The following is a 23,669-nucleotide window of genomic DNA, read 5'->3' on the forward strand; positions in this document are numbered from 1 at the left end:
CCTTCACATCCAGGCTCTCGGGACTAAGAAGCCAAGGAATCAAAATCTTCAAGTTCTTGATGAACTCGTCGTCTATTTCTGGGGAAAAAAAAAAAAGATCCCCAAAAATGGCATCAGAGAATCACAGGGCGGTTTAGGTTGGAAGGGACCTTAAAGGCAATCTCATTCCAACCCCCTGCCATGGGCAGGGACACCTTCAGCTAGAAAGGTTCTTTCCCCAGAGGGTGGTTGGGCACTGGAACAGCTTCCCAGGGAATGGTTACGTCCCCAAGCCTGACAGAGCTCAAGGTGCATCTGGACAAAGCTCTCAGGCACTGGTGGGATTGCTGGTGCTGCCATTTGAATTAAAATACATGGGGCGGAAGACAGAAAAAACAGTGCAACAGCCAGACATTTGGAAATTCAGGGGAGCAGGGAAGATCTCCCACGTTCCCTCCAGCAGAGCTCAAAAAGCTGAGCATGGCTCTGAGGGGATAAGAGAACCGTGTCAAGGGGCTGCTGACAAGCCCTGTCTGCACAAACCACTTGTTCAGTCCCGCTCAGCAGCTGAAATTAAGGGGGAGCTCCGGAGATCAGCTCGGTTTCCAGCAGCACATCTCCCTCCTGCTGCCTTCGCTGCCCCTCCCTCTGCTGGGCACCGGAGTTTTCCCGGAGAACAACTCTGAGCACCGGCCAGACAAAAGCAGGGAAGAACCATCATCTGCAGCTCTCTGCTGGTTTATCTGAAGTGGCTAATGGGCCACTTCATTGCTGAGATTGCAGCAGCCTGGAACCAGCCCCAGCTCACAACAAACACCTCGAAACACCCACGGCACGTGGCTCCTCTCGGGGTGGAGAATTCTCACCACGGGCTCTTTTTTTTCCTTCCTGCTTTTTTTTTTTTTTTTTTTAACCTGTTGAACTTAAGTGTGCCCTGGAGGGAAACCACTGATCAGATAAGTCAGGAGGATGAAATATTCCCTGGAAAGCTTTTCAAGGTCTCGTGGAACCGGTCTTCCACCCTCCCGAGCACCAGGCTGCAGCCTGGTGAGGCACAGGAATTAACTGCAGGTCCATAAACTTCCAGTCTCATCCCTGCCCTTCCCAGTTTGCCTATCAGTGTCCTGACAGTGGGTATTGCCAAGCAGCTCTCAGATCTTTTCAGCCTCCCACACCTTTTTTTTTGCCTCCCATGTTTGTCTTGCTGGACTGGGAAGAAGCAGCTGGGTGTGTGTACATAACTGGGAGGAGGATCCAACTCCTCTCCCAGGAGTTTTTTCACGGAAAATACTTAAAGAGGTTTCAGGAATAAGCAGGACACTCTGCCAAGGGCATCTAAGATGTATCAGCTTAAAAACCAGAGCTTTGCCTTCGTACCTTTCAGCTTCCCGTCGAAGTTGGGGTTGGTGGCGACTTTGAGGCCGGGGTGAGGTAAGAGGAAGCAGGAGATTTTGGTGAAGCAGGAATGGATGTGCTTCCTGACGTTCTGCAGCTCCTCATGCTGATTTCCCGAGACCTGCAAGAAACAAGAAATCACAGAATATCCCGAGCTGGAAGAGACACACAAGGATCAGGGAGTCCAACCCCTGCCAGGACACCCCAACGATCCCACCCTGTCACTCAGAGCGTTGTCCAAGCATTCCTTGAGCTCTGGCAGGTTTGAAGTCATGACCCTTTCCCTGGGGAGGCTGTTCCAGGGCCCAACCACACTCTGGGGGAAGAACCTATTCCTGAGATCCAACCTGACCCTGCCCTGACACAATTCCAGCTGCTCCCTCAGGCCTTTGGTCACCACAAAGAGATGGGTGCTGCCCCTTCGCTTCCCCCAGCCTGGGGAGAGGGATTTTCCTTCTGCTGGGAATGCTGGGATAATGCTGGGCCAGCAGCATGGGATGCTCCCCACTGTGGCTGCTTAGAGCAGGGAAAAGCAACACAGAAGGACATTCCTTAGGGATTTGCTGCACAAGGACAAAGACAAGGGTCTCCCAGAGAACTGGTGCATCTCTGCCCACATGGCCTGGGGCATGTTATTATCCTTTGGAAAATGCTTGTGTATGACTGGAATACAAAAACATCTGGGATTTCCCACCAGGGCCTTTCTTGTCTTGCCTTTAATTAGGTCTCCCCACTCCCAAATCACCCATTCAGTTCCTGATTAATCCCACTGGAGCCCTTGCCCACCATTTTTTGTGTAAAACTACCTATTACTGAAACATCATTCCCGGTCTCTTGGGAATCCACTGCCTTTCCCAGAAAGAGAGTTCCAGGGAGCCACTGAACACAGCAAGGAAATTTATCCTCCCAAAATGCCTCTGCTGTGATTTTGAGGCACTGGCTAAGCAGGACCATCACCAGCACTGCAGTTCACTCCTGACACCCAGTGATGGCAGATTCCAGAATCATGGAATGGTTTGAGTTAGAAGGGATTTTAAAGACCATCCATTTCCAACCCCCTGCCATGGGCAGGGACATTTCCCACTATCCCAGGTTGCTCCGAGCCCCGCCCAACCTGGCCTGGAACCCGGAGCAGACAGAACATACCTTCAGCCGCTTCTCCAAAAATCTTGCACCGCCATCAGATCCATAGGAAAATTCATAGGGGAAGCTCCAGTCACGAACCAGGAATATAAGGGACTGGAAAAGAGAGCCAGAGAACAGTGGGGTCAGTGTCATTCAGCACCCACCGAGTCACAGTGAGCTGCTGCTTGGAGTCCACGCTGGTGGCTAAACCCCACCAGCACCTTCACCCCCATCTTACGCCACAACAAACCCTCATCCCGAGTCTTTTCCCAGCTCCAGCAGCGTCTCCTGCCTTTCCTGCCACCCCATCACGGCACTGAGACCGTGCAGACAAGAGGAAGGGTGCAGAGCACACCCCAAACTGTTGCAGCACCAGTTGGACTCCCCAGCTGGGAGAGCATCATCAGTCATTGACGCTGCCCAGCGAGGGAAGGGGTTGTTGGTAACCAGGACAAAAGGCAGCGAGCTCCCTAATTCCAGCCACATTTAGTCCCATCCTATGGGAATTCTGCAGGCTCTTTTTTTTATTTTTTATTTCCAGCTTTTTTCACTGGGCAGCCTTCCAGCCAGACTTTTAATGAGAAGCAGATGCAGAGGAACGAGGGTGAATAAGAAATTGCTGGCTTTTGTAATCTTCATCGAGGCATTCGAAGTTCCTGGGCAAGAAATAAATAAATACCAGAACGGTCAACTTGGAGCCTCTAAATGAAATATTTTCAGAGGAAATCAGGTCTCCAGTGTCTCATCTGTTCAAGGGACCAAACAACCCATGTAAGAAATAAAGGGCTTGGAGGGGGAAGTCCAGGAGGGTCTGGCAGGGCACATGGATAAGCAGGTCAGCAAGTGGAGTCCATTCCACTGGAATTTCCCTAAAATTTGTCTAAAAACGTTTGGAACAAAAATCCAGTGGAGGGAGGGAAAATATTTCTGCTCTTTATTTCTCTTCCATAAAACATCCAAAAAGGTTAAAATAAAAATAAAAAGGAGAGGGAACAGTGAGTTTCTAAGCACTGCACCCAGTGAGCTGGCTGGGGACAGGCTGTTCTTTCGAAGCCCAGGAGATGTTTAGGAGATGTGTCCGTGTTTAGGACTTTTCCACAAACTCTTCGTGCACTCCTTGAGTTGAGAATGATTTTTTTTTTTTTTTTCCCCTCCCTCAAGTAAAGTTGTTGCAGATGGGCTGGGTTTGCCAAGCAGAGTGACAGGCAGCACTCTGTGAGGGCACTTCGGGCAGGGCTGGTGCCCGGTGAGGGCTCCTCGGTGTGAGGAGGAGAGGAGGGAGCTGAAGGAAAATGTTGGTTTTCCGCTGCCAAGTCTCACCTCCCTTCCAGCAGGATCAGTGCAACTGCAGGGTTTTTTACCACCATCCTTGGAGAATCATGGAATCACGAAGTGGTTTGGGTTGAAAGGGATCTAAAAGTTCATCCAGTGCCACCTCCTGCCGTGGGCAGGGACACCTTCCACCAGCCCAGGGTGCTCCAGCCTGGCCTTGGACACTTCCAGGGATCCAGGGGCAGCCACAGCTTCTCTGGACAACCTGTGCCAGGGCCTGCCCACCCTCATTTTTCCTGCTTTCTAATAAGAAAACCTCATCTGTCTTTAAAAACATGTTTTGGAGGAAGGAGCCCACACTGGGAGATCTCCAGTGCTCACCTGGCCACATCCCCACCAATCCTTCCAGCAGATTCTGTCACCTCCACAAGCAGCTGTTTGATATTTCCCGCCCCAGATCATTCCTGAAGATGACACTGAATCAGAGAGAACCCCCGGGGGGACCCTGAGGAAACACTTCTGAAGGATGATGATTCCCCATTGAAATTAGTTCAGCCTGCTCTGGCATCTATCAGTTAATGAGTTTTTAATCCATTAACAATGGGCTAAAGCAGACAATGCTGACTTCATTTGCTTTTAATCAGCATCTTGGGGAGATAAGGCTTAGAGGAGGAGACACATCCTGGTGAGAGTTACCTTTATCAACCAAGCTCGTGTCTTTTAAAAACTGATAATGGGATTGTTTGACAAGACTCACCATCCACAAACTGTGTGACTTGGCAGCAATTAAAGTCTTTGGTCAAATCAGAGCCTGTTATCCAGCCCTAATGGTTTAAGCATATTTAAGTTTTCCCTTTCAGCCTCCTTTTTACTGATGGAGTAGGAAGTATCTCACTCTCACTGGAATATTTGGCTGCATTATCCCCCCAGTTTTTGAATAAGGAGCAGGGATATTTATTTAACATCTGGCTTTTTGCTGTACCAGGTTACAACTTTCTCCAAGCTCTTGCTACCACAAGTCCTGTATTTTTACTGGTAATTTTCACAGCCATTATCAGTCACCTGCCCATGCCAGCATCCAGTAGGCCCTTAAAATTCCCCCAAGATCTCCATTTGTCGGAATTTTTAACCTTTTAATTCCACTTCCTGACCACAGACAGCCTATAAACCCCTCTATAAACCTGCTGTCCTTCCAGGACAACAATTCTCTTTTTATGTTGGAAAGCAAATGTAAAATAGCCGTAAACCCTTCCCAATCACCCTGAATGTTTTGTTCCCTGCTATTTTCCACTTTGGGAAGTTCACAAACCCCCATCCAACTATCCCCTCACCTACTGTGGATGCCCCCAAAGCTCTCCATTTTTTTTTTTTTTTTTTGAACAGCAGCTTTCCACAGGTTGGGAAGCAGCAGGGTGAACAGATGTCCCTGATTTGAAACTGAAACCCCCTCCCTTAAACTGAGCCTTCCCACAGCTCTGCTAATCCTCATCCTTTCCTTTTGCCAGGAGCAGGGATTCCCTGGAAAAAGGCTGTGCAGAGTGTGACAAACCTGAGGCAAAACCAACTGCTCTCCGAGCCTGGCAGGACAGGGCAGAGCTCTTGGGAAGGCAAGGGTTCCGGCAGGGATGTTGGAAGTGTTTGGAAGCCTCTCTGGGGGCAGTGAAGCACAAAAGCCCTTTCCTTGGAGCAGCTGAGCCCATCCCCGGGCAATCCCAGCTCCTCCCGTCCTGCAGTGACACCTCGTGGTGAAGCCAAAGGGCTCAGGGACAAGAGAGCTGGCCGGGACTCACCTGGAAAGGCTTCTGGAATGTCTCCTCCATGGCCAGCCGGCCGTACTCGGTGAAAAGCTGGAAGAAGAAGGAAAGAACGGGACGGTCACTGCCCGGCCGGGCTGGGGGATAGCCGGGAACAGCACCGAGCTCTGCTCTGGGAGCAGGGATAGGACTGGAGGGAACAGCTGGGGCTGTGCCAGGGCAGGCTCAGGTTGGATTTTAGGACAAGGTTCTCCCTCCAGAGGGTGGTTGGCACTGAACAGGCTCCCCAGGGCAGCGGGCACAGCCCCAAGGCTGCCAGAGCTGCAGGAATGCCTTTTCAATGCTCTGAGGGACAGGGTGGGATTGTTGGGGTGTCCTGAGCAGGGATCAACGATCCTTGTGGATTCCATCCAGCTCAGGGAATTTTATGATTCTGTGAAGGAGTAAGGGACCTTTATGATCCGGGACTAACAGCTCCATGTGCAGAGCTGGAACACAAACTGGCTCTGGGCTTCCCCTCCCCGAGCCGTTAGGGACAATCACCGTGCCGAGCCCCCACGTGCAAGGTCTCAGCCTGCAGGGTTTGGCCGCCAAATCTGGGCAAAAAATGGCTCTAATCAGCTGCTTGCTGCTGCTCTCACACCAACCAGAACCTTCACGTGCTCCAAGGGAACTGCTGGAGCCCTGCTCCCTCCGAACACTCCAGGAACGAGCGGAAATGAAGTCAGGAATAAGTACTTTCCCTGCAAACTCCCGCTGTGCAAAGGCTCCAAAATCAGCCTACAAGCAGGATTTGAAGACTCTCCAGTTTTTCTGGACTCTTAATTGCAAACTGAAGGCACAGTAATGTATTTCACAGATGCCTCAAAGTGGGTCAACTTGCTAAGCAATAACGGCTTAAAATCCAAACTGGAAGATCAGAGTTGCACTGGATAAATCCAGTGTGGAAAAGGTGTTATTGTTAGTTAATATTTACAGGCTGAAATAATTCAGAAGTCTTCAAATGCTGATTTTTTTTTCTGCTGGACTTTTGCTTTTCTTTCCTTTTCCTTAAGCTCCTGAAAAAATCTACCTAACTAATCAATCAATCAATCAATCACCTAAACAGAAGGGAAAGCAGGAGGTAATTCCAGGAAATGGGCAGGACACCTGTGCCACAAAAATCCCATTAGCTGCTTTTCTCCAACAATCAGGGCTGGAATTACCCTTGGGGGGGAGAGGGGGGTCAACTGTACTGAGCCAGTACCAGATGGCAACATCCAGGCTTCTAATTTACAATCACGGAACAGAATCCCAGAATGGTTTGGATTGGAAGGAAACTTAAAGATCATCTGTTTCCAAACCCCTGCCATGGGCAGGGACACTTCCACTATCCCACGTGGCTCCAAGCCCTGTCCAACCTGGATCCAGAGGCAACCACAGCTTCTCTGGGCAACCTGTGCCAGGGCTTCCCCACTCCCACAGCCAGGAATTCCTTCCCAATATCTAATCTAATCTTGCCCTCTGTCAGTTTGAAGCCATTCCCTCTTTTCCTGTCACCGCAGGCCCTTGTAAATCGTCTCTCTCCCATCTTTCTTGCAGCTCCCTTCAGGTCCTGCAAGGCCACAGTTAGGTCACCCTGAAGCTTCTCTTCTCTTACCTGTAAGTGCTGCAGATCATCCTCCTGCACATTCTGGGACAAGTTATAAACCTGCATTTAAATTAAAAAAAAAAAACAACTTCAGATCACTCAGAACAGCCTGTCCTTCAACACCACAGGCAAAGTCCCAGGCAGGGACTGGTGTGGTCCAAGAGAGGCCCTGGGAGCACCAGGGTTCCTGGGGAGCGAATCCCATACCCCCCCCAACCCAGAGGTTCCCCACCTGGATGGAGCTGATCATCGTGCTGAGGGCAAACACGGTGGCAGAGTCCCTCAGGGTGGACTGGCTGTCAAAGGTCCCCTGCGTGTCCATCAGCAGCACCGCGACCTGCGGGGCACAGAGCTCCACGTCAGCACCCCCTGGGATCCAGGGAAATCCACCCTCACCTGCCAAAGGGGGTGTGTGTGTGTGAGGGGAATGTCAGCTGAATCTGATCTCACTGCCTTTGCTTGGGGTTATTGCTGGTGGAGGGGAAGGGGAAAGAGCAGCCCCAGCCACGCCCTGACAGCAGGGTGACTCCAGCAGGCTATCAATGCTAATTTGCTCCTCAAACACTCGCTGTCAGTGCAGAGGAGCCTATTCCTGAGTCTGCAGCAGCTTTGTGTCATAGAAACCAAACACTTCTTGCCCCTCCTTAACCCAGAACTCCTTCAGCCACTCCAAAAATCACACCCTGAACGACTCAGTGTCGCTTCATGCCGGGCTCTGCGTTAAAGAGCAGGCAAATACAAAATATTCCTGCAAGTGGAATTTGCAGGACGCCTCCAGAATCCCACTTTGCATTGTATTTGACCACCCTGACTGGAGAAACTCCATTTTACAGCTGCTGCTCCAGGAAAGGGGAGTGGTTTGCAAGGAGCTCAGATCCAAGGTGAGTGGGAATAGTACATATATAAACTCTGGGATGCACAGAGTGAGAGGACACAGCAGGGACACCTGGGCATCATCATCACCTCACTGCATTAAACCCATCCATGCTAAATCAGGGACAAAGCACTGAAAAACTTCCCTAAGCTTTCACAGCCACCCTAAGACAAGGCAGAAGAGCCTCAAAAGCTGGAAGAACGAGCTGAGCACCACCAGGAGGCACACACACACCTTTGTCCCGTCGGGCTTGTCCACCAGGAAAACCTCGCTCCATATCTGAATGCCGGTGGTCTCCCGCTCGGACCCTCCTCTCCAGGAGAAACCGGTCAGGGGCTCGTTGTAATCTCCAAGCCAGTCCACAGCATCCTGCAGGGAGGAACAGAAGCAGCTCCTGTGAGTTCTTGTCTCACTTTGGTTTCACACTTGTCCCCTGTGCTGGAGAGGAACAGTGTTGGAGAGATTTCCTTATGGAAAGATTAGGAAGTTAAATTTCAAGTGAGGGAGTTTTTTCCTTCCTTTCATTGGGGAGGCCTCAACTCAAATCCTTGGTTCAGTCTTGAGCCTCTCATGACAAGAGACATTGAGGGGCTGGAGGGTGTGCAGGGAAGGGAATGGAGCTGGGAAGGGGCTGGAGCAGCAGGAGGGGCTGAGGGAGCTGGGGGGGCTCAGCCTGGAGAAAAGGAGGCTCAGGGGGGACCTTCTGGCTCTGCAATCCCTGACAGGAGGGGGGAGCCGGGGGGGTCGGGCTCTGCTCCCAGGGAACAGGGACAGGAGGAGAGGGAATGGCCTCAAGTTACACCAAGGAAGGTTTACAATGGATATTAGGGAAAATTTCTTCATGGAAAGGGTGACCAGGCATTGGAACAGATTGTCCTGCACAGTGGTGGAGTCAGCATCCCTGGAAGTGTCCAAAAGCTGTGTGGGTGTGGCACTTGGGGACATGAGTTAGTGGTGGCCTTGGCAGCGCTGCCAGAAGGGGTGGACTCAATCTCAGGGAGCTTGTCCAAACTTGATTCCATGATTCAGGGCAGCAGGTGTGAACATCCCCACTCCAAAGTGAAGATTCCACAGGAGACCTATGGGTGCCCAGGGCTGTGGAAGGATCTGCTCTGTTTCATTCTGTAAAGCCCAGGCCAAGGAGAGGCTTTGAGCGTTCCTGGAGCACCAAATCCTGTCCAGCTCTTCCCTGAGCACCACAGGGGAGCAGCACCAGAAGGCTGGGAAGAGCTGCAGCCTCACCTTGTTGTACATGTAACGCAGCATGAAATCCATCAGGAACGACTTCCCTTTCCGGAAAGCTCCGGCCACGGACACGGCCACGACCTCCTTGTCCCTGACGGCCTCGGAGAGCAGGATGCGGTTCAGGGCGGCCTCATCCAGCTCAAAGGAGTGGTCATCCTTGACAATGAGCACCTGCACCGGCCCTGCCTTCCTCACGGATTCCTCCTCCTCAGAGCTCCACTCGTAGGTCTTGTCTGCAAAGCTGCCTGTGGGCACAGGGAGAACAAGAGCTGTTGGTTCCTTCTCCTGGGCTGGGCAGGGTGAGAGAGCCCAAATATCCATCCCAAAAGGGCATCATCCTCCTTGCCAGGGGGTCCCTGCAGGCAGAGAGCTCCCTGCTGGAACCTCCCTTGACAAAACACACCCGTTACCTTTTTGTCCTAGGAGAGCTGACACGGAGAACAGATCACCCTGTTGTTCCCTGCATTCAAAAATGGGCGCTGTCCCTGCTCCATGTGCAGCCTGCACTGATGCTCCAAGTGCAATCCAGTGTTCCTGCCATCAGCAGCATCCCCTGAGACGCTCCCAGCAGGCACCAGGCCGTGAAGACGCAAACCCATCCCGATAAAAGCCACTTCTCCGCTCCCAAGTGGGAACCCTGCACAAAGCACAGGCCCTGCTCGCTTTCCCACTCGGAAATGGCCCAGTTCCCAGTGGAGCTGCTGCCCAGGCTGTGCCTGCAGGGATTATCCAGCCTTAGAGGGGGATCTCACAGGAACTGGATGCACTTTAGGACCTGCCATCCCCGGACACTTCAGCCCCGGGCTTTGCAAGGAGCAGGCCAGCTCCAGTAATTTTCCTTTCCTCGCCTCTCCAAACATTCCAGCCCAGGAAAGAGGTGCTGAGGGTGATTAATCATGCCGGTCAGCTCACCTCCAGCCTCGTGAGAGCTCCTTGCCAGCAGGGAAAGGAGCGTGTGACGGAAAGTTCCCCCGCATTCCGACACAAATTTCCCGCTTCGCTGGCTCGGGCTGGAACTTTCCAAAGTTCTGCCTCAAGATAAACCCCCTCAGCCCCTGTGTCAGCCCCTGAGCCCTCAGGGACCCAGCTTTCAGCCCTTCCAAAGCAGAAGGGCTGTGTGTGTGTGTGTGTGTGCACGTGAAGTTATAAATTCCAAGAGGAACGGGATTTGCCCGTTCCCTGCCTCTCTGTAAAGGAGCCTCCGGCACAAACTTCATATTTCAAATAACAGCAGCTCTTTTGTTGGGGCTTCTGATTTCCTAAGATCCCTCAAGGAAGTGTTGGGATCATGCAGCCTGGTTGCCAGGGGATTTCTGGGGGCTCTTGGACATACACTACGAGCTTTCTTTGCTCACAGTTCGAAGACAAAGATCTTTTCTTCCCAGTGCTTGGAGGTTTTTTTAGCCCAACAAAAGTCCCAACTGCAATAAAAAGAGGGATTCTCCACCAGCCTGCAGCACTAAAATCCCTGCAAACAGCAGGCCTTGCCCTGTGTCACTGGTCAGGGGCCTCCAGGATGAAAAAAAAAAAAACACTTTCCCATTTCAAATCCAAGGATTCAGGCACACGTTGCCAAATGGCTTGAAAATGGAGGTCTCTCAGCAAACAGCCCTTCCAGCATCCAGGAATTCCCAACAGGTAAGCATGGCCAGGTGCCAAGGGGCCACAGGCTTCTGGGGCTCTGCTGAAGCACTGCCACACTGCAAGGGATGTAAAGGACAGGAAATCCCTTCTCTCTCCTGGTGTTTCCCAATGCCCTGCTCAGCTGACCAAGCCCGAGTTTTATTTTCTTTGTGCAGTTCCACTGAAAGGACAGGGGAGAGAGCCTTGGATAGGATGTGACTCACGGTAGAGGCAGGAAAAAATGTGTAAATCAAATTAAACTGAAATATTCCTGACTCTAAGTAAAGCATTGGGGTGAGACAGCTGTGCCACCTCCCCAGAGCAGAGAAATCCCACACAGAGGGCAAGTGGGACCAGGATTTTGGCTGGAATCCTATTTCCCTGGCTCTGGAGCCAGGCTGGGAGAGCTGGGGGGGTTCACCTGGAGAAGAGAAGGATCCAGGGAGACCTGAGAGCCCCTTGCAGGGCCTAAAGGGGCTCCAGGAGAGCTGGAGAGGGACTGGGGACAAGGCATGGAGGGACAGGACAATCAGAAATTACTTCCTACTGCCAGAGGGCAGGGTTAGGTGGGATATTAGGGAGGAATTCCTGGCTGGGAGGGTGGGCAGGCCCTGGCACAGGTTGCCCAGAGAAGCTGTGGCTGCCCCTGGATCCCTGGAAGTGTCCAAGGCCAGGCTGGACGGGGCTTGGAGCAACCTGGGCTAGTGGAAGGTGTCCCTGCCCATGGCAGGGGGTGGAATGAGATGAGCTTTAATGTCCCTTCCAACCCAAACCATTCTGTCATTCCATGATTCCATGATTTAAAACTCTTAAAGGTGAAAGAAAAGTTGTGTTTTTTTTAACAAGGAGCAAGACAGACAGGAGGAGGTCACACCCTAGAGATGTTTCACATATTTTCTAAGCACTTGTTGCCGCTCCCAACAATCACCTGACAGCAAATCCCACCCTCCCCTGTCTGACAGAGATGCAGCAGCACAGAGGACTGAGCAGAGTCCCTGCCCTCCTGCTTCCAGAGGGACAGCTGGTGCCACATTCCACCTCCTGGTGCCTGGATGGGACCTCCCAGGTTTTCCCCCTCCCTCCAGTTCAGCTGCTGGGAAAGAGCAACCACCAGTGCAGAGGAGCAGAGACCGTTCTGTCCTTTCAAAACATCACAGTCTGAAGGAGAACAATTTTTTTTCCAGGAGATGTTGGCAGGTTTTGGGAAAATGTCTCCATACACAGGTAACAGTCCAAAGCAGCCACGGTGTCCTTGCTTCCATCACCTGAACAGCAGGAAAACCAGGCAGTTTGCACAACACAGGGGCAAAAATATATTCTGAGCAGGATATATTGACTTCCCACTTCACTGAGGTCATCAGGAGAGAGAGAGAGAGACCATAGTAAGCAGGTCTCTGAGCTATTTTCATCCCTGTTGACTCTGCTTCTTTCACGTGTGCCACTGGCAGACAGAACTTTATCCTTTTCATATTTATTTCCGTATTTATTTCCATGTGATGACACTTCCACGTCCTGCTTATTAGATTTTCTGCCCCACTGCAGAGCCAGGGGTTATTTCATAAGATGGCTGCACGTGACTGGAAATCAAGTCTTTAAACTGCTCTTTTCTGGCCAGGAAGGAGTTTGGTTGCTTCGAAGGAAGTTGTACCTGGCAGTGCCAAGAAGGAAAAGGAAGGAGGGCTCAGCTTTCCTAAACACAGTTTTGTTTTCCCTCATTTTCGGGGATGACTCCTCCTTTCTCCCGGCCCCTTGCAATTACGTCACTCCTCCAGCTGCTCATTCAGGAATTGTCAGGATCCAGTTCCTTTTCCCCATTTCATAACAGCTCATTCCCGTGACTCCCAAGCGGGAAGGGGGGGTGGGGGGGGGAGGAAGCCACGCTCCCTCTTTTCCATATGGCCATTCCAAGAGGAAAAGGGGAAGGAGAGCAGAGATTTGCCTTTGCATTTGCACTGTCAGACAGCACTGAAAAAAAAACAACATTAACATTCTCCAACTGGTCCAGGACTTACTTTTGGCTAAAATGAATTAAATTAGAGCAGAGTGTTTCACACTGTGCCTGTGTGCAGACTGACAGACACGTCTAATGTATTTCAGCTCCTCCAGAGCAATAAATGAGGTAAATTCCACGCCACTAATTATGCAGCCTCTGGTGAGGGCTTGCTGAAGCCTGTTCTTCCTCAGCTATGGAAGAACAGGTCACAGAAGTGCTGACTGCTTCCCAGAGAGCCACCAATAAACCAGCCTTGTCCTGAAAGGAGCCTGCACAGTAAATACATTTCATTCCAGAGGATGAAAGGCAGCCGTGTCCCATCATCTGAGCAAACACAGCCTGTCAGATCAGAGCCTGAGAGAGCCAATTTACCAGCCCTGCTCTCGTGCTTCCTTGGATCCCAGGATCACCTCGGCACTGCCTGTGGAAAGCAGGGCCTGCAGCCTGGGCTCTGATCCCCCTGCTGAAATCATGGAATCCCAGAGTGGTTTGGGTTGGAAGGGACCTTAAAGCTCATCTCATTCCGTCCCCTGCCATGGGCAGGGACACCTTCCACCAGCTCAGGTTGCTCCAAGCCCCGTCCAACCTGGCCTTGGACACTTCCAGGGATCCAGGGGCAGCCACAGCTTCTCTGGGCAACCTGTGCCAGGGCCTGCCCACCCTCCCAGGGGAGAATTTCTTCCTAATATCCAAACTAATCTCTCCTCTTTTAGTTCAAATCCATTCCCCCTTGTCCTGTCACCACCTGCCCATGTCAGAAGTCGCTCTCCCTCTCCTCAGTAAGCCACCTCTCAGTTCTAGAAGGCCACAGCGAGGTCTCCCTGGAGCCTTCTCTTCTCCAGGCTGAACGACCCCAGCTCAGATGTCACCCACACAGACACACAGATGTCACCCCAGTGCTGTGTTCTGTGGGTATTCAAACCAAGCTACTGCACTGAAAAACACAATAGACCAAGGGGAGAAAATAAAGGTTTGATGGGAATCTTTAACTTGCTGTTATTTCCCTGGAATAGAGTATCCCTGTATCGACTGTGCCAGGCTGCTTATCAGAACTCTCCAGGGATTACTCTGATCAGCAGTGATATCCCTGTGGGTCCTTGCTGCAGCTGCCATTTACACCACTCACATATCCCAGTGCCACCAGCCACACCACGAGCCAAGCCCTGAACAGAGCTTGCAGTCAGCCCCCATCCCTCTCCAGAGAGCCTCAGCTTCCAGGAAGCTTATCTGCCCTCCACAAGGGCTCTGGCACCGCCACACATCCCTCTCCAGGCTGCTGTCCCCCTGGCACTGCTCACACCCGGCGTGGCTGCTGCTGGGACGGGAGTTGTGCACGCTGGATCCATGTGCCACATGACAGGCAGTGATGATCAGCAGGGCTCGGGGGAGGCCGGGCGAGGCTGCAGCGCTCTGAGCATGCACCAGGAATCCTCCCCTCCTCTCCCAGACAGGCTGGATGGAGCAGAGCTCTGCTTCTGATCCAGCTAAGGAGGGGAAAAAAATAGGAAATAAAGCATGGAAGCAGTGCACACACACTGCCAGGGCAGGGGGGATGTTGTTAAGCAATAACCTGTGTGGATCCTGCACACAGGGCAGAGCCGCATCCCGAGCCACCCAGCCTGGCCTGGCTATGAGTTGGCAAATTCCCTCAGCACGGGGCTGCCAGAAGGTGTCTAGACTGAGGTGCTCCTGGGAGACTGTCTTGGAGCCAGGGCCGGGCAAAGCCCTCTCTCACACCCCCCTGGTGCTCTGCAGTCCTGCCCTCGCCGTGCTCCCCGAGCGTTCCAGGCCAGCAGGACACAAAGGCTCCCAAGCTGGTTTTCCTCACACACACACACAGTCACCACCCTTTTCTAGATCATGGAATTCTGGGATGGTTTGGGTTGGAAGAGATCTTAAAACTCACCTTGTTTCACCCCCTGCCGTGGGCAGGGACACTTTCCACCAGCCCAGGTTGGTCCAACCTGGCCTTGGACACTTCCAGGGATCCAGGGGCAGCCACAGCTTCTCTGGGCAACCTGTGCCAGGGCCTGCCCACCCTCACAGGGGAGAATTTTTTCCCCAATATTCCACCTAACCCTGCCCTCTCTCAGGGGGAAGCCATTCCCCCTTGACCTGGCACTCCAGGTCATTGTAAATAGTCTCTCTCCATGCAACTCCTGCATTCAGGTCACTGATGGACACACAACCCTCCCTCCACCCTGTTCACACCTCTGCTGGGATTTTCTCAGCCCCACGGATTCAGAGGATCCCAGATCCAAGCAGGAGAAGCACCAGGTGCTGCCCATCAGTAGCATCCACTAATCATAGCCCCCCTGAAGTGACACATGTCCCTCTGTCAGGACCTGGGGCTGGTGCTCTGGGAAACGCAACAGGGAATGGGAAGGCAGAGCCAGACCTTTTTGTGCCCTATTTGGAAATCATTTGCACCTCCCCAAACTGGAAGTGTAGATGTAATTCCAGCTCTGCCATGAACCTGTGGAAATGAGGGGTCAGTGATGAAGATCTGCACCCAGGGAGCTGCAGGGCGTCGCTGCTAAACAGGTAAAGAAAACTGTCCTGGAAAGAATGAGCCCTGTCCTTCAGCAATCAAGAATGGCAGGTCCATTGGAATGGGCTGCCCAGGGAGGTGCTGGAGTTGCTGTCCCTGGAGGTGTTTAAGGAAAGGAAAGGCTGGATGTGGCATCAGTGCCATGGTCTCGTTGACAAGGTGGTGATCACTCACAGGTTGATCTCAGAGGTCTTTCCCAGCACAGCTGATTCTGTGATTGTCACAGGCCACACTTGGCAGGCTCCCTCTGAGATCCAACCTGAACTCCCACGTTCTCCTGGCGAGCATCCCACTTCTCTGCACCCCAGGATTCCGGGAGCAGGGAGCTGAACGGAGCAGCTGCTGCTGCTGCCAGGCTTGGGACTCATCCCTTGCTTTTTTTTTTTGGAGCAGTGGCAGGACGGGGAGTGCCCCTCCTTCCTGCCAGCCCTGAGTCACCCAGCTGGCAGCACCGCTGCTCCGGCGTGGCCAGCTCAGCCCCTTCTCCCTCTGGCAGAATGAGCAGATGAACGGTTCTGCTGATAGCACGAGTGGTGTGGGACCTGCCCGCCCTGAATGCTGACAGAAACAAGAGCCTGGATGATCAGCAGCCACCAAACCTGCCTGTTGCAACACCTCAGATGCCAAAGTCCAACCTGCAGCTTTTTAATGACAACACCCACTACCGCTCACATGAAGCTCCAGTGCTCAGCTGGCTCTGAAGCAACAGCAATTCCTACGGCTGGGAAATTCTCCTTATAGTCAGGATTCAGAGACACAGGCACACAGCAACCTTGGGAATGAAGCAAAGCAGAGACCAGCTCGTTCCAGCCCCCTGCCACAGGCAGGGACACCTTCCACTAGACCAGGCTGCTCTAAGACCCATCCAACCTGGCCTGGAACACTCCCAGGAATACATCTCCCCAAACTCCTGCTTCACCCCCAGGACACGTTTTCTGCACGGCCTTTCATCTGCTCTGTTCGTCAGCAGCAGCCTCCCTTCATCTCCACCACCAGCAGTGGATTTAGTCGTTTCTGACATGAAATTATTTTTACCCTTTTGTCGCTAAAATTGCCTGAAAATTAAGCTTGGTAAACACGCCACAAAATCCTAGGATACGGCATGAAAATTACAATTACAGTCTGGAGAAAACGTTTACGCCTATAGGGAGCTTTAAACGCTCGATACATACTTTGTGGGCTTGGCAGAGTTCAGCCCCTTCTCCAGAGCCTCCACCCCAGTTGGGAAATTCCCCTTCAGCTACTGTCCTGCTGTCACACTCCACCCTCCTTCAGCTGATGGCAAGTAGGAGCATTTCTGGCAGGAACAAGTGAATTGGGGTCTCTCTGGATTGAAGTGACTTCTAGAAATGATCCACCTTGTGCCTCCCAGAGCATGACAACACCCGTCCCAGACTCCTTCCCCCTCTGGAGAAGGTTCCAGCCTGTGATCCATTGGAGTTAAAATAAATCCCTCTTTCCCTGAAGATCACCCAGGCCCTAAACAATATTTCCATCTGCTGCTTCTCATCCATGGGCTTAGCAGGGGAAATGCAGCAAGACACAACCAACTCCAGGGTTAGACTTCTAACCCAGTATCCTGGGATATTGGGAAGTAATTCCTGGCTGGGAGGGTGGGCAGGCCCTGGCACAGGTTGCCCAGAGAAGCTGTGGCTGCCCCTGGATCCCTGGAAGTGTCCAAGGCCGGGTTGGACTGGGCTTGGAGCAACCTGGGCTGGTGGAAGGTGTCCCTGCCCATGGCAGGGAGTGGAATGAGACGAAATTTAGAGCCCCCTTCCAACCCAAACCATTCCATGTCTCTATGATCATATTTATCTTGCAACGCTGTCTTGTCTTTCAAGTCCCATATTTATCTTGCAACGTTGTCTTTCAAGTCCCAGCACTTCATTTTTTCTCCCCTCATTTACAAGCCAGACATTTAGCTGTGAGTATTTCTGGCTTTTTGTGTGAAGGCCCCTCTGTCTGAAACGTCTCAGCTTTCACTTGTCAGGTTCCCAGCGCTCAGAGTCACAAAGAAATGCCCGGAAGTGGATTCCAAAAATCCACCACGAAAGGTCAGAAATCAAATAACAAGCAGAATGGGAAAAAACAACCTGCCAAAATCATCCTTTTCTTCCCAGTTTAACCCACTGCTGTGCAATCTAAGTGTGTGGCAGGGATGAGCTGGGCCTGGCCTGTGCTGGGAACAAGCCCCATCTCCTCAAAGCACTTCCTTGGCCTTTCCTGGCTCCCGTTAGGAGCCCTCACAAATCTCCTCTCCAGCTCGAAAAACCCCACCAAGAAGTATCTATAACCTCTGAAATCCCTTTTATGGTTTTACAACTGAATTCTTGGTGGGTGGGTCATTCCAACTGCAACACAGGCCACGATGGGAAACATGAGATTTCCCACAATTTGTTCCAGTCTGTGCTGTTCAAAGGAGCAACTGGGAGAGGGGATCTCTGATGGTTTCACTGGACTGGGGGGAGCAGGCTGTTGAGCATCAGCAACTGCCAAGCACAAACAAATTCAGGGAAAAAAAATCAGTGTAATCTTCCACAAACCTTCCCTGAGCTGGCTGGACTTCACCGTGCCAAGCAGGATTTGGATTAGCAATCCTTATTTTGGGAAAAGCAGGGTCCCCCCACTCACAGCAAGAAATCATTTGTGCTTTTTTTTTTTTTTTAATCATCTTCAGCTGCCTCAACCATTCAACTGGCAGCAGTTGTGAGGTCTGTGCAGCACTTACCAAGTTCAGGAAGAGCCTTAAATGAGGCACAGCCTTATGCTGACCTTTAGCCCAAGGCTAAATCCTGCTCTGGATGCATCACAACCCCCCTGCACGAGCTCCCAGGGATGTGACAGCGACCCAGCTTCGACCAGGGAGGGGCAACACCCCAATTTGCTCTGGGAGCTTTTAAAAAAGCCAATTATTTTCCATGAAACGAAGGGGGGGGGTTACACCAAGCAGCTGCCTCTTTCCAGGCCTGAGTAACTGGGACAAAGTTTGATCCGTTTCAAAATAGCGCTAATATTTTTAATGACCCATAAGCCCATTTTTAGAACAAAGCAAAGGACTTTCTCCTTTCCTCCTCAGCTTCAGGAAAAGCCTCCTCCTTCGCCAGCTGAAAAATGTAGCAGTGAAATGGTCACCCCACGGACTGATGTCACCGGACAATGCTGCAGTCACTGGATGTAAACACAGCATTCAGGGCAATGAGGTTTTGTTGTATAAATAGAATAAATAAATCCATTAAAGGTGGAGTTTTTTTGGGTTTTTTTTCCCCCCTAGTAAAAAACGAGAGGCATTTTTGCCCCCTCTTAATTTCTTACTTGCAACGTCAACCGGCCCGGCAAAGCGCCGGGAAATCCTCTAGGAAGAGGTAAACGTCTGTGGGATGTAGGGTGTGATTCTGAGCTGTGGGGAAGGCGGCTGATCCCACGCAGATCCAGCTTGGATCTGTGGATGCTTCCAGATTCTTGCAGAGGATCTAAGGGGAGAGGTCACCAACTCAGTGACACATCACATTTCCCCAGAGTGGGGCTCAGCAGCACTCAGGCTGAGGGATGTGCCTAATTTGTCTTGCTGGACCGAGGTTGTACTTGCTTCCCAAGACGATGTTTTCCCCCTTTACATCCCTTCCGGCGTCATTTGCATTCCCTCCTCCTGCCATCAGGACCTGAAGGGAAAGCAGCAGCACGTGGACGTGTGTGCAATTCCCAACACACGCAGGGCTGACACGTCTGTCACACGCTCCGTGAGACAAAGCTGAGAACGGCAGCGCATTCATTCCAGGGCAAGTTTTCCCTCCGGTTTACCCGAGGATCTGGCGACCCTCGTTAAGTCACAGTTAAACACGGCACCGATCAGACGAGCTTCGCCAATTTTCCACCCCTTACTCTCCCCCCCCCCCCCCCCCCCCCCCCCCCCCCCCCCCCCCCCCCCCCCCCAAAAAAAAGCCCCCCCTCCCCGCTCCGCTGGCTCGCATCGCACACTCCGTTATGCCAGCACTTCCCGGAGCTCGTCTCTGGACTGCTAATCATTGCCATGGGAAATCCTACACTCATCTACACAAATTAGGATGTAATTTGTGTATCTAAACATCGCGGCTCGGCTCAGCCGCTCCGCCCGAGGAGCCAGGATACCTGGAGCGCCGGTGAGCGAGCTCACCCGGAATGTGGCTCCGGAGGAAATGGCAAATTGCTCTCCTCCCCAGCAGCCTCAAAATAACGGAAAATGGCTGGATAAAACCTGGTTTCCTGAGGAAAACAGCGTGTCGGTGGAAGCGGGCGAAGCGACACGTGAAGGCGGAGGAGCCCCTTGCTGGGTGCAGCCCACCTGTGGGACCAGCCCTGGCTCCACTGGGAAGCAGCGGCCGCTGGAGGATCCAGGCGGCTCCAGAGGGAACCCAAGCCTTGCAGGAAGACGCCACAGAACTTCCTCCTCCCCCGTCACTCACCCCGCTTGGCTGCCCCCCAAAATCCCCCGGCCTCAGGGAGGGCTGTGAGGGGACGGGTTTAAAATGGCCCCTCTCTGGAAGGTGTGACACGACAACAAAGCCCTCCGGCTCCCAGAAATGGGAAAAAACCCTCTGGAGGGGTGAGCTGCCGGGGAAGGCCAGTGGCTCTGACTGAGGAAAGTGGGGTGAGCAGGATTCCTGCCCCTGGATGAGGTGGGATGTGGGTGAGGGGGATCTCTGCCCCTGGATGAGGTGGGAGGGGAGCGAGTGGGATTCCTGCTCCTGGATGAGGTAGGGTGGGGGTGAGGGGAATCCTGCCCCTGGCTGAGGTGGAGTGAGGGTGAGTGGGATCCCTGGATGAGATGGGTTGGAGGTGAGGGAAATCCTGCCCCTTGGATGAGGCGGGAGAGGGGGGAGCGGGATTCCCTGTTCCTGGATGGGGTGGGGTGAGCAGGATCCCTGCTCCTGGAGGAGGTGGGCTGGGACCAAGGGGGACTCCTGCTCCTGGGTGACGAGGGGTGGTGGCTGAGGTGACATCCCCCCTCCAGGACCGAGGAGACACCAGGGACAGGGCGAGGGGTATCCGGGCGGGCTGAGGGGAGCCGGGGCAGCCGCAGGGCTCCCCGGCCAGCTGCCGCGGGGTGTCGGGCCCCGGGCGGGGCCGTGACAAGCCCGAGAGCCGGGGACACCCCGCCCGCCCCGCGCCCCAGCGAGGCCCCGGAACGCGGGGCACCCCCATCCCGCACCCCCATCCCAGCGCCGCCGGCGGGGCGGGACGGGCGGGGTGTCCCCGGCCCCGCGGGGATGCCGTGGGGACTCGCAGATCCCCGCGTGCCCCCTCAACAGGGATCGCGCCCCGGGGCCGGCCGAGCCCCCCGCCCGCGCTGTGCCCCCGCAGCCCCGCCCCGGCGCGGGCCGCGGCCGCCGCAGGCCCGGCATTGTCCGCGCTGCCCCCGCCGAGCCATCGCCTCCTACCCCAGCTGCTCCTGTCCCGGCGGTTCCGGGCCATGGCGGCGGCTGCGGGAGGAGGCTCCGTGCGCGCTCCGAGCCGCGCTGCGTCTGGCGGGGCTGCGGCGGCGGCGGCGGCGCGGGGCGGGCGGGGGAGCCGGCGGGAGCCGCACCATCCCCGCCCGCCGCACGGCCCGGCACGGCCCCCGGGCAGCCGCGGGCAGCGCGCTCGGGGGGGCACACACACACACACACACATATATATATATATATATACACACACCGCACCCCCCTGGGCACCCACCCACCCGCGGCGGGGGGGATGGATGGGGGGGTGGGGGGCTCGGGCGGGGAGGGTCCCAAATCCAGGTCACTCCTGGCAGGGCCCTGGGATCGTGGGGGGCATCCACACCCTGGGGGCACTGGGCACCCTTAAGGGTATGCAGTCACAGGGGGCCATGGATGGGGTACGCAGCACAAGACAGGACGGTCCCACATCCAGGTCACTCCTGGCAGGGCACCGGGATTATGGGGGCTCCCATGTGTGAGGCATCCACATGGGGAGGGACTGGGCACCCCCACGGGCACCCACTCATGGGGGAGGTGGACTGGGGGCTCAGCACAGACAGGATGCACCCACATGCAGGTCACCCCTGCCAGGGCCCTGGGATCATGGGAAGCTTCCACACCTGGAGGCATCCACACCTGGGGGGGACTGGACACCCCATGGGCACCCAGACGCTGGAGGCATCCCTGTCTGGGGAACCAGGCTTGTCTGGGGTACTGGGCACCCAGCCATGGGGGTCCGTGGATGGAGGACCCAGCACAGACAGGATGGTCCCACATCCAGGTCACTCCTGCCAGGGCACTGGGATCATGGGGGGCACCCACATCCACGCCTGGGGGGCATCCACTCTTGAGGGGCACTGGGCACCCCCATGGGCACCCCGACCCTGGAGGAATCTGCACTGGGGCACCCAGCTTATCTGGAGTACTGGGAACCCCCATGGGCACCCACCCACAGGGGGAATGGCTGGGGGACACAGGTGGGGTCACTCCCAAAGCAGAGCCCCACAGTTCCCACACACACAGAGCTCAGACACACAATGTGCCCTTCCCAGAGCACACAGGGAGCACACAGGAACACGGGAGCAGAGAATTCACCAGAGGGATCCTGCCCTGGGGGGGGGGGGTGAGCCAGCTCCTGCTCCCCAATTCCACCTGTGCCTGCAGAATCCACGGGCAGCAGGAGATGATACACACTGTGCACGTGCAGATATGGCACAAATGATGCAGCTTGAAGACCTGGTGGGGTGGGCACTTCTGGGGAAGATTTAGCTGTGCTTGATAACATGGAATCACAGAATGGCCTGGGTTGGAATGGATCTTAAAGCCCATCTAATTCCCACCCCCTGCCATGGGCAGGGACACCTTCCACTAGCCCAGGCTGCTCCAAATCCCATCCAACCTGGCCTTGGACACTTCCAGGGATCCAGGGGCAGCCACAGCTTCTCTGGGCAACCTGTGCCAGGGCCTGCCCACCCTCACAGACAATTCCTTCCCAGTATCCCATCTAACCTAGTGCTCTGGCAGTGGGAAGCCATTCCCTGTGTCCTGTCCCTCCATCCCTTGTCCCCAGTCCCTCTCCAGCTCTCCTGGAGCCCCTTTAGGCCCTGGAAGTGGCTCTCAGGTCTCCCTGGAACCTTCTCTTCTCCAGGTGATCCCCCCAGCTCTCCCAGCCTGGCTCCAGAGCAGAGGGGCTCCACCCTCAGAGCATTTCTGTGGCCTCCTCAGGACTCGCTCCAACACCTCCACATCCTCATTATGTTGGGAGCCCCAGAGCTGGACACAGAACTCCAGACGGATTCTCTCACAACAGCAGGGTGGAGGGGAATAATCCCCTCCCTCTCCCTGCTGCCCATACCGCCGGGGATGAGCCCAGGATGTGTTTGGCTTTCTGGGCAATGCCAGCCACAGGGAGTTTGCCCATTCCCACCCTCCCCATGTGGACCACGTGGGAGTGAACGCGCTCATCCTCGCCCAGTGTTTGCCCACACTTGCGATTCCAACAGGCTGCTGGAGTCAATCTGCCTCTGGAGCCACATCCCAGCGCTGCTCTTTGGCAGATGCACAGCACAGTGCTCAGGGAACAACCCATGAAACTGGAAACCTGGTGGTCACCAGAGGGCACTGAGCCCCAAGACTGCATCTGCAAGAGCAGATTTTGGGGGAATGCTTCTCATTTCTGGACTCTGGCCTGCAGCGGTCGGGGAAAGCCGGTGGCCATCCAGCTTTGCTGGAATCCCAGGAGCCGGCAGGATCCACTCTTCATCTTTGACAGGGGGAAAAACATCGAAAAAGGAACCAATTTGCTGTTCCGGGCAGCTGATCCCTGCCAAAGCCAAGTGTTGTTGTGCTCCCATTGATATGCTGATACCTAATTCCTAAGTGCCTTCTCCAATACTCTGTGACTGCCTCCCCCATTGGCTTCTTCCCTTTGTTTACAGCATCAGGATGAAACATGTAATTTTGGCTCATTTTGGCTCGCTGAAGTGCTGGCTCACGTGGCAGGGATCCTGCTGGGCACTGGGACCATGAGGAGCTCAGCTCTGCAGAAGCTCCCTTAGGATTTTTACAGATAATCCCGAAAATTGCACAGGCCCGTTGCTGCTTCAATGTAGCAGAGAAGAGATTGGTGTTCTGAGGGGATATTTCTTCTGCTGGACACTCAGAGGAGTTCAGATGGGTTGAAATGGGAGATGAGAAGAAAAGCAGCTGGGAAACGGAGAGGGGTTAAAAAAAGGAGGATGGAAATCTGTTAATTTGGAAGTCTAATTAAAC

At 54.0% G+C, this 23,669-nt stretch overlaps 1 protein-coding gene across 1 annotated transcript in view; it reads right to left on the minus strand.

Annotated features, from left to right (window-relative positions):
- The window catches only part of ATL1 (atlastin GTPase 1), a 28,174-nt gene extending 7,208 nt beyond the window's left edge, over nt 1–20,966 (minus strand). The window contains exons 1-9 of the mRNA XM_027907395.1: nt 20,856–20,966; nt 9,272–9,519; nt 8,264–8,398; nt 7,388–7,492; nt 7,165–7,215; nt 5,562–5,618; nt 2,521–2,613; nt 1,357–1,495; nt 8–78 (exon numbers count right to left, since the gene is read on the minus strand). Of these exons, the coding sequence (XP_027763196.1) occupies nt 8–78; nt 1,357–1,495; nt 2,521–2,613; nt 5,562–5,618; nt 7,165–7,215; nt 7,388–7,492; nt 8,264–8,398; nt 9,272–9,519; nt 20,856–20,889 (933 nt within the window). The 5' untranslated portion in view covers nt 20,890–20,966. The remainder of the gene's footprint in view (nt 1–7; nt 79–1,356; nt 1,496–2,520; nt 2,614–5,561; nt 5,619–7,164; nt 7,216–7,387; nt 7,493–8,263; nt 8,399–9,271; nt 9,520–20,855) is intronic.
- Between the last annotated feature and the right edge of the window lie 2,703 nt (nt 20,967–23,669).

This window comes from Empidonax traillii, unplaced genomic scaffold, assembly GCF_003031625.1.
Source record: "Empidonax traillii isolate 1590-97213 ecotype Southwest subspecies unplaced genomic scaffold, ASM303162v1 scaffold1449:size159823, whole genome shotgun sequence".
Lineage (NCBI taxonomy): Eukaryota > Metazoa > Chordata > Aves > Passeriformes > Tyrannidae > Empidonax > Empidonax traillii.